Source organism: Fusarium subglutinans (assembly GCF_013396075.1).
Source record: "Fusarium subglutinans strain NRRL 66333 chromosome Unknown NRRL66333_c0000065, whole genome shotgun sequence".
Lineage (NCBI taxonomy): Eukaryota > Fungi > Ascomycota > Sordariomycetes > Hypocreales > Nectriaceae > Fusarium > Fusarium subglutinans.
This window is the reverse complement of record NW_023502128.1, coordinates 126,793-137,084: the sequence shown is the minus strand read 5'-3', so window position 1 is coordinate 137,084 and position 10,292 is coordinate 126,793. Positions and strand designations below refer to the sequence as shown.

Here is a 10,292-nt window from a genome sequence, read left to right as displayed (position 1 = left end):
CCATTACGTAGATAGCTCCAAGATCTTGGAATAACAGGAAGCTTTCATGATTGGGGTGTCTCCATTGAAACACCGATCCTCATGGTATTTCAGTTTTCGCTGGTCCCTTTCATTCCCGACCTTCTGAACCTTTTCCTCTTTTTATGCCTTTTCCCTTATCAGATGAAATCAGCTTCGTCTAGTTGCAGCAGTTACTCGCGTGCCTCCCATTGAACTCTCACCTATCACATTGACAATGTTCCGTACCTCATCTCGCTCCCTTTGGGGCATTGCCTCAAGAGCTTCTTCCAATCGAGCTTCGCAATTCCTCCCCCGCGCATCAATTGCGCCTCTTTTGCGTCAACAGCGCGCCGTTTACTCTAGCAAATCCGACGACGAGAATCCTCCCCCTCCCAAGCAGCCCATTGACATTGAAGCTGAGCGCAAGCGCGGACAAGAGCTCCTCCAATCCAACCCAAGTGTTGTCTCATCTAAGAGTTCGACCGCCAATGCTTCGTCTACAGCTCAGGGCTCCAAGAGTGCTGACCAGGACATGACTAGCGAGCTTAAGCATGATATCGTAAGCTTCACCCTAGCACAACCCTCAATTCGAAGATTCTAACAGTTCAAAGGACGTTGTCAAAGACACCTTCACCTTTACAGACGTCCCCCGCGAGTCGAGCATCCTCGGTTTGGCTGGCACACTACCCTACCTAGGAACTTCGCTTTCAACCGTCTTCCTCGCCTGGGACCTGAACAAGCCCATTCCTACAGGCAACTCCTTCTACGATGCTATCATGATCGATCACGAAACAGCTAAATACCTACTGAGCGTAATTGAGCCTCTACAGCTTGGATACGGTGCTGTCATCATCTCTTTCCTTGGCGCTATTCACTGGGTAGGTCTGTAGCTTCACAACGGCTGAGTATGAGCTAATCACTGAAACCAGGGTCTCGAGTACGCTGAGAAGCAACCCCTTCGTGAACGCACCCGTTTTCGCTATGGCATGGGTCTTGCAGCTTCCATTGTCGCATGGCCAACTCTTATGCTCCCCGTAGAGTACGCGCTCACCTCTCAATTCATGGCTTTCGTGGCTCTGTACTTTGCCGATTCCCGCGCCGCGACAAAGGGATGGGCGCCTCGATGGTACGGATCATACCGCTTCCTTCTCACAGCTATGGTTGGCTTCGCTATCTTTATCTCCCTCATCGGCCGCGCCAAGATCAAGCAGGGCGATGCCATCACTGCCAAGGGCCTAAGCGACAACTTCGCCAGGTCCGGTATTGCTGATCACGATACCAACTGGGAGAAGCTAGAGGCTGAGGAGAAGGCACGTCGACGAAAGGAAAAGGAGGAGGAAGAAAAGAAGGCAAAGGAGGCTGAGAAGAAGAAGAAGGCAGAGGAGAAGAAGGGTAAGAAGAAGGACAGCAAGGGCGATGACAAGACTAAGAAGGGCGACGACAAGAACAAGGCTTCTGAAGAGGGTGACAAGAAGGGCGATGAGAAGAGCGAGAGCAAGGACAAGGATGCTGAGAAGAAGGACGATGACAAGGATTCTGAGTCTAAGGACGAGGGTGAGTCCAAGGATGACAAGAAAGAGTCTGACTCAAAGGATGAGTCCAAGGACGAAGACAAAAAGTCCGAGTCCGATGAAGAGAAGTCTGACAAGGAAGAGAAGTCAGAGGAATCATCCGACAAGGAGTCAAAGGACGACTCTAAACAAGACTCCAAGAAGAAGGACGATAAGAAGGACAAGTCCGAAGACAAGAGGGAGGAAAAGCCCGAGGAAAAGAAGGACGATAAATCTCAGGGTAAGAAGGACAAGAAGGAATAAGTCGCTGTCACAATGGCCAGGTTGAGCTGAAGTTGAGCTGAAGCGCTTACCGATCATAACGGAGTTCCGGGGGATTTGGTGTATTTATTTCTTACATGTTCACTTAATGAATTGATGTCACAAGATACTACGTTTAAGTTGAAGATAATATTTGACTTGGCAAAGATGAATATCACGCTTGAAATGAATGTTGTAAAAAGACAAATCACCAACCCGATGCATTAAAAAAACTAGGTATCTCTGACCCGCCGCGGGTATTGCTTCGCAAAATCCCAAACACAGCCTTGGCCCATGTGTAATTCTATCAGACCCTCGAAGAGAAGCGAAACACGCAAGACAGATAGATGGTGGCACAACTTCCAACGCCGTGAAAATGCAACCTGACCAGGACCGTCTGTGTCAGTCCCAGGAGTACCCATCCAGCTTTTCCGCCATAAACCTCCCAAAAATCATCATCGTTAATACTAGAACAAACAATCATTGTGCGCCGAGTTTCTAACAATGCTCCTAAGGTCGAGCGAGCCCTTGCTTGGCCTGTGGGTGGTCAGTTTCCGTCGCATCGGATACTAGTAGTGTTGGGTTAACGTACCTTCATCTGTTCAATCCGGGCCTTCAGCTGACTCGTCACCTCTGCTGCCCTTCTCCAACTCTCGGCACCATTGCCTCCAGTAGGCTGAGGCAGCGATGACATGGGCCGTTGAGAAGGTGCCGGTGCATGATCGTCATCGCGATACGAGGCAGCACTTCTAAAGCCTCGTGCGGGAGATCCACGTCCGGATGAGCTTGCGCTACCAGCATATCGCATCTCAGGGCTAAGCTTGTTACGAGGAATCATCTGCTCGCCATTTTCCTTCTCTTCAGACATACTGCTAGTGACGCTCATTCTATGGCGGCTCACTGAGGGAGGTCCATGGTCTCGGTAGACATCATCGTGTGTAGGAGAAGCAAGGCCAGGGCTGTTCATACCATTTCCAGAGCTGCCCAATCCTTCAGCACGGCTTAAAGCCTTCTTAAGTCTTTCTAGCTCGCGTCGCAGGCGGTCGTTGGTCTGTTCAGTAGCCTCTGCATCGCTTCTCGCGCGGACCAATTGTGTCTCCTTAGCCTTGATGCTCAAGACGTCTCGGGTGTGGTCTTCGATCAGGCCAGCATTCTGGTTCTTGAGCTCTTGAATCTCTGACATGAACTTGCTACGTTCCTGTCGCATCTCATCAACTTGACGGGTTAGCCGGTCGTTGGCTGCTCTAAGCTCCTCAATCTCGGCGCGCTCCACAGCAGTGAGACCGCTAGATGGAGGCGGTGAGGCTGGTGCAACTGGGGGTGAGGGTGCAGTAGGTTTGGCGAGAGAGCGTCCAGCAAGTCCACGAGAGAGACCAAGGCGAGGTTGGGCGGGTGGCGCAGGCTCGTCGTCGGGCATAACAGGAGCAGCGGGTGCTCGGCGAGGAGAGCCAGGTGCCGGAGCTCCAAGCGTCCTCTTTTGGGGACCCTTCAATCCTCCGAGTGTAGGCTTTCCAAGCCTGCCAGCGGCAGGTCGAGAGCTTGCCTGAGGAGTGGGAGGAGTGTCGTCTGGCATTACAGGAGCCGCAGCCGCAGCGGGAGCGGGCTTCTTGGCCATAGGCTTCTTTCCACCCATGACTTTCTTGGGAGGCGCCGCTTTGGGTGCAGGTGCCGCCTTGGGCTTGGGCTTCTCCTTTGCCTTGACTTCGGCGGCCTCGAAGAATTCCTTGACCTTGTTCTTGCGGATATCGTCCAGACCTTCCAGGTTAGGTGTCATAGCACGCTCACCAATAATCTTCATGATGGTACCAAGAATCTCAGCACCGCCATCTCGAAGAGCAGGGCTTGACTCGGACAAGAGCTTCTTTCCAGCCTCGCAGATGGTAGCTTGCTCGGGCTTGCTGGGCACATCTCGGGTGTTTCGTAGGCAGCGAATCAAGAATTTCATGGTACCCTCCTTGACCTGAGGGTTCTTGTTTCCAAGGTATGTGGTGATGTCCTCAAGACACTCAGTCAAATCGGTGGAGGCGAAAGCAGCGTCGAGAGCGGCGCCGAGAGCATCCGCAACAGACGCCTTCTTCTCCTTGAGTCGATCCATGATGGGCTGCATCACAACACTGCGGTACTTGGCAAAGGCCTTTCGCAAGCCCTTTGCGAGAGCCTCGATACAAAGAGCAGCTTGAGTGACGACGGCAACGTTGGCGTCTTTCATGCATTTGGCCAATCCACGACAAACTTCGTTGAAATCGGTTTCCTTGATGCGAGGAACGTTGAGTGCCTGGTGAAGGCCGTCGACGGCTTCTTTTCGATCCTTCCACTTCGAGGAGGCGAGCAGGTCGCTGAAGTTGGGCGGAATCTTCTTACTAACGTCCTGGGGTTCAGCCAAATCGAAAGCGTCGACCTCACCAACCTCTTCGCCCTCTGCTTCACCTTCTTCACCCTCTTCGCCACCTTCAGGGGCCGCGTCGAGAGCTTCTTGTTGCGATCGGAGGAGTCGTTCTTGCTTGGGAGGGCCCTCGGCCTTGATCTTCTCAAACTGCGCTTCCAAATCGGTCTGTTGGGTAGGCTTGAGCTCGCCCCAGAACATGGGCTTCATAGCCTCCCTAAGCCATCTGTAAAGTTCGACTGTCAAGTTCGTTGCTTCAGCACGGACGTTCTTGTCGGCAGCACCGAAGGCTTTGGGGAGCGCTTTGAGCACAGGTTTGGGATCGACGACCTTGCAGCCATAGTTGTGGAAGATTTGTGTAAGAGCGTTCAGTGTCGCAGCAACGTTCTTGGGAACCTTGTTGGAAAGACCGGGCAGCATGTCCTCAATGACCGGTCCAGCGACATCGAGCTCAATGTACAACAGCAAAGCTTCGATGGAGTTTTGCTTGATCGCGGCACGTGTGGAGGATAGACACTTCTCGACCATGGGTGTAATGGTCTGGTTACGCGTCCGTAGACAGCAGTCTCGGCCACCATATTTGAGGAATGCGCATAGGGCGGTGACGGCTTCTTGTTGAGCGGCGACGTTTGAATCGAGAACTGCTTTGTTCCACAGGCCGGGCTCGTTCAGAAATGGTCGGAAACAAGGATCGGACTCGTCGGGAGACTTTTCGAACTGCTTGGTTGCTTCTTCATATGCTCCTTTTCTAACCTTCCAGACCTTGTGAGCGAAGCGGTCCGCCAAGGGTATGGAGCTAAAATCTTCTTCTTCAGCCATGGTAATGTTTGAGGGTGAAAATGTGTATTGGGGAGAGGTCGAGACGGGGTATCTTTCGAGTGGATGATGTTGTTTCTTCTTGTTGTGCTTTATGAAGCGGACTAAGCGGGTAATTAGCTTATGAAATAAACGAGAGCGGCGAGGAGGATCCATCATATATATAGCTCTAGTTGGGCTCTCATAAGCGCGCGAGACGCTCTACAGGAGCAAGAACTGGCTTGATGATAATCGAGGGAATGTAAGTTGAACGTACCAGAGTTTTAAAGCAGCGGATTGAACTGCGGGTATCGAACAGAGGGAAGAGGCTTTGTCGCGTGAGTGAAAGGGCAATGGATGGATGTTCAAGAGGAAACAAAGCAGAAGTGCGTCGTTCTTTCTATAGAAGAGAGCCCAGCGCAAGGTTAGTGAATCCAAATCTGCAGAGGAACAAGCATGCGCAGCAAAGAAGCAACTGCCAAAATACTAAGTAAGCAGGGCAGGGTAAGGTAAGGTAAGAACAGGCAAGGGACTCTATTTGTTCCCAGATCCTTGTTTGTTTGGTTTGGGTGAGGGACGATCAAATGGTCCTGTTCGTTTTTTTGGAGGGGGAAGACTGAAAGTCAACAAGCGCCCGTCACCTGATTTGCAGGGGTTGAAATTGAAGTGCCTGAAATGACGGCGGGACAGAACAGAACATGGGGTTTGATTTTCAGGGACCTTACTTACAGTTTGTTTGTCTGTAGGAGAGATTGATAGGTAGTGCAGATGTTATGTCGAATTGGGAAAGACAAGAGGTATAATAAGAGTTAAATGGGTTTAGATGCTGTGCCACAGACCCTCCAAGATAGACGTTCCTGGCTTATGACTCTTGTGGTGTGTTGTCATTCAAGTGGCCCGGTTCTCTTTATTGACGCCTAATCTGCGCCATTGCCCCAGAAACAGACAGACTGCAGCCACACCAATGTCAAAACGCATCAAGATCAACACATCCAGCCAAGAAACGGTTCATAGTTAATTCATTACGGGAAAAACCACGTTTCAAAGCTGAGAATTACCTTCAGAATATTTCTAGGACCAAATCGTCAGCCACAAATCTGTCTTTTTGAACAATACCTCCCCAAGCCCCTTCAGATTGAGAAGAACAGATGTCACGCGCAAGGGACTGCTCTTACATTCCAACTATAGCTGCAAGCCTTCAGCTCAACTGCAGGGTCAAAGCTCCAACGCCATGAAATATTCCTTACACCCGATCAAAGCATTCAATCTACCCTGCTGAAGTTCGCCTTGCTTTTCATTACGCAGTAACGAACCTTCTAGTAGGCTATTGACGTGTCATGCATGCTATAAACTAAGGACTGATGTGCGTTGGTGTGCTATCCACATTCTTCAACAAGCTTGGAAAGGAATCCAAGACACATTGATTGAGGGGTAATTCTGGACATGGCAAACCCTCAGAAATGCACTAGAAGGTCCCGTCATGACTGGTCCGTGCATAAAGGTTAGAGACGGAGTCTACTGTTGCTTGTAAAGCTTGAAAGCCCAGCGTTTACATCTGCCTGTTGAGCATATGCTCGCTTCAAGGTCTTTTTGGACAAGCAAGTTTTACATCAAGTCACTTCAGGGTGGCAGATCAAGATATAGGGGGGTTTCAAAGAGAATCCCGAATGGTTCTGTTATTTCTCCTCTACGTATTTCTACCAAGAGCCTTCAACATCAGAACCCAATGTGCCGTACCATTCGTCAAGTCTCTCACGCCCGACAAGGTCCCGAATTGCTGCTGCAAGAGAGCATCTAGTAAAAGTAACCGATGATCTTGCCAGAGACGTGCTTGCGACGAGCCTGGTCATGGTCCATGATACCAGCGGAAGTGGTGAGGACGAGGTGACCGAACTGGCGGGCAGGGAGAAGTCGAACAACCCACTTCTCAAGGTCTCCCAGGCGAACGTTGAAACGAGGGCTGATGACGCCACACTTGTTCAGACTCGAATCAAGTTAGACACGCGTGAGTCGCAGAGCCAGGGGTCATAACTAACCGGCCGGTGAGTTGGACGACAATCTTGCCTCCACGGTGATCATCCACCTCTTCAAACTCCGAGACGTAGCCATGTCGCCGCATGAGCTCAAGGAACTTGACAATGACCTTGGAGGAAGGGCGAAGGATGACTTGGCGCTTGCCCTGTTTCTCGGCGTTGTTGATGCTCTTCAAAGCATCGCTAAGAACACTAGTTCGGACCATCTGGTTCGACAGGTTAAAAGATGAACCTCAAATCCTGGCTGTCAAAGTACTCACGATGGCGGTTGTTTGGAAGTTTGCAACGGCTGTTGTTTAATGCTTGCTGTCGATCGATATCGGTGTGTGGTAGGTTCTTCAGAGACGATGGAATCGTAGTCTGAAGGTACCTGCAACGGATGGCAAAGCCATCACCCGAATGAGTCCATGATTGCGGGGGTCCTGGGGAAATCTATCACCTACCTATCCGGATGAAGTGGGCGAAAGTTGGTATGTTGTTGAGTTGGTGGAGGGGAGAGTCGAACTTCTTGAAAATTATTAGCCTTATCGTTGTGCGAAGAAGCGGTCACGTGGTGATAAGTGTCTCATGCGGGCCTCTCAGACCGGTCTCCCAGCAGCGATGTAGGTAAATAGGTAGTAGAGTTCCGGGTCATCACGTGCCGATAAGATAAGACTCTTCAACATCGTCATGCCCAAGCTTCCAGTTTATTTCTAGGTCTGCCTGTCGCGTCGCAAGTATTGCTTCCCCATGCTTCAAGTGCGCTTTCGCACACGAAACTCACAAACAACATATAGAGAGTTATCAGCAGCACTCGCAAGATGAACGGTTCATCGCGCCCGTCCTTCGACCCCTCGCGCCTCACCAAAGCCGCCGCGGCCGAATATTCTTCATCAGCATCCGAATCTGAGGACGAGCATCTCGCGCCAGGTCTTGATGCCGACAACGACTTCGGTGATTTCAACCCCCGGAAGAGACGTCGTGTCGGTGGTAATAACAAAGAGAAGGCTGCGCTGGGCATCTTTGGCTCCGATAGTGAAGACGATGGCCCTGCTAGAAAGTGGAAGAGGACCACCTTGAGAAATAAAGGCATGAACTTTGTGTCAACAGGCGCAGGGAGTGACAAAGAAGATCGTGATGAAGATTCCGAAGATACTCGGCCGATGCTTGGAAGCGCAATGGACCAGGACGACCACGAAGAGGAGGAGGAGGCCAACACCGGAGTAGGACTAGGCTTCGGCGGTGTTGCACGCGGTTTTGCACAGAACGATACCCAAACCTCAAGTCGAAGCGCAAGCGCCGAAGCAACAGCTCGACCATCATTTCGAACCCGATTCGATGGCAAGAACCCTCTCGGTATGGGCTTTGTCCCATCATCAGCAAACGATCCTGTCCTCAAGAACCCGCGCGACGAGGGCTCTCCGACACCACGTAACAAGCCACAACCGAGTGCCTTTGGCGCAAAGGGCAAGACAAACCCCAAGTCTTTCGGTGCCCGGATGATGGCAAAGATGGGCTACCAGGAGGGACAAGGTCTTGGTAAGGAAGGCCAGGGCCGAAATGTCATTATTGAAGCGAACCTCCGACCGCAGGGTATTGGTCTAGGCGCTGTGAAAGAGAAGTCCGAACAAGAACGAAAGGAAGAGAAGCGACAAGCAAAATTACGAGGAGAGGAGGTTATAGATTCGGACGAAGAGGAAAAGAAGAAACGAAAGAAGGCGAAGAAGAAGTCCCTGGGAGCTGCATTTGACAGCGCGACAAGTACACCAAGACGACAGAAACCGAAATACCTTACGGCAGAGGAGCTCAAGGCTGCGGCTCCAGGCCTTCATATCCCAGATGCATTTGCCCCCATTCTCGATATGACAGGGCCAGGAAGTAAAATGCTCACATCTACGAGTGGCATCATGACACCGACAACAGGAACTGCCACGCCAGAGTCGACTGAAGTGATAGAGGCGAGGAAGCTTGTCAAGAGAGCGCAAGCAGACTTGTTAGCCTTTTCTGATGAATGGAAGAGCTTGCAAGAGAGAAAAACGTGGATAGACCTCGAGCTCAAGGAAAAAGAGCAGGACATGGATGATTTACGATCGGATTTCGAAAGATTACAGGTCTTTTCTGAGTTGGTCAGCCGAGAGCTTGCAACAGCCGACTGGGATCAAGTTATCGGGTGCTTGAAGAAGGCTCTTGAACTCAAGGCTACTACGTCAGAGATTGCCGATATTGCTGTTGCAGCTATCCATCCTTTCTTACGAGAAGGAGACTGGGATATCCTGCAAGAACCAACACGCTTCGCTTCAGATCTCAAAGAACTAAACTCACTCCTCATGCCATCGACGACAAATGGCAAATCTGTCGGCAAATGGGATTCCTCGGCAGCAGTCAATACAGACGACATCTACCGCCGCCATCACAAATCCACAACGCCGTACGAAAGCATGATGTACAAGAATTGGCTACCCAAAGCCCTAACGGCTGTCCGGTCATGGGATGTCTTTGAGCCAGAGAAAATGCTCAGTGTCATGGAGGCCTGGGATGACCTCCTGCCATCGTTTGTCCGTGCGCAATTCATCGACAACATCGCTCGGAAATTGGAAACGGCAGTGTCAGACTGGAATCCCAAAAACAGGCGTCAGCATCACAGTCTACCGCACATATGGCTATTCCCATGGCTTCAATACCTTCCCTCATATCATCTCGACCCCAAGGGAACAGGTCTTGTAGCAGACGTCAAGAGAAAGTTCAGACAACTCATCGACGTATGGGATTTCAAGGAGGGTCGCTTACCCGGTCTTACAAAATGGGAACGCATCCTTGGCGATCAATGGCGACCACTCGTGATGTCCCACGTCCTCCCGTCAATGGGCAAATATCTCCAGCGAAACTTTGTAGTCGAGCCAGCAGATCAGGAACCGAGTCTTCCTGTGCTCAGGGGTATTCTGAAATGGACGCCCACGCTCGGCCGAAGTGTTATTGCCGAGGTGCTGATACAGCACTTGTTCCCCAAGTGGCACAAGACGCTGACGGAGTGGCTGTCGCTTGACGAGGTTGACTTGGGCGAGGTGGCGGATTGGTATGCTTGGTGGAGGGGGTTGTTGCCGAAAGATGTTATGAAGGTCAAGGGCGTGAAGGCGGAGTTTGATACGGGTTTGAAGGTCATGGCGAGGGCGGTGGCAGGGGCGTGATAAGTCGTACGGAGATACGCAGATGGAGTGTCTCGGCTGAGCGGCGATAATGTAGCGTGGGAATATAGATTTGAATAGGGGTTTATAGAAATGAATCATATGGCCA

The 10,292-nt window shown here is 51.1% G+C and overlaps 4 protein-coding genes across 4 annotated transcripts; 2 read left to right on the top strand and 2 right to left on the bottom strand.

Moving 5' to 3' along the window:
• Positions 1-235: 235 nt before the first annotated feature.
• On the top strand, positions 236-1,814 carry FSUBG_6306 (MNN4-regulates the mannosylphosphorylation; the record flags this gene model as incomplete). Its single annotated transcript, XM_036684491.1, has 3 exons — positions 236-559; positions 612-878; positions 930-1,814. 3 exons carry the CDS (start codon positions 236-238, stop codon positions 1,812-1,814), a joined length of 1,476 nt encoding a protein of 491 aa, XP_036538178.1.
• Positions 1,815-2,321: 507 nt separating this feature from the next.
• Positions 2,322-5,013, bottom strand: FSUBG_6305 (spindle pole body component alp14; the record flags this gene model as incomplete). Its single annotated transcript, XM_036684490.1, has 2 exons — positions 2,322-2,348; positions 2,404-5,013. 2 exons carry the CDS (start codon positions 5,011-5,013, stop codon positions 2,322-2,324), a joined length of 2,637 nt encoding a protein of 878 aa, XP_036538177.1.
• A 1,770-nt stretch (positions 5,014-6,783) lies between these two features.
• Positions 6,784-7,228, bottom strand: FSUBG_6304 (40s ribosomal s22; the record flags this gene model as incomplete). The annotated part of the gene is made up of 2 exons (XM_036684489.1): positions 6,784-6,973; positions 7,026-7,228. 2 exons carry the CDS (start codon positions 7,226-7,228, stop codon positions 6,784-6,786), a joined length of 393 nt encoding a protein of 130 aa, XP_036538176.1.
• Positions 7,229-7,822: 594 nt separating this feature from the next.
• FSUBG_6303 (tuftelin-interacting 11) lies at positions 7,823-10,186 on the top strand (the record flags this gene model as incomplete). Its single annotated transcript, XM_036684488.1, has 1 exon — positions 7,823-10,186. One exon carries the CDS (start codon positions 7,823-7,825, stop codon positions 10,184-10,186), a length of 2,364 nt encoding a protein of 787 aa, XP_036538175.1.
• Between the last annotated feature and the right edge of the window lie 106 nt (positions 10,187-10,292).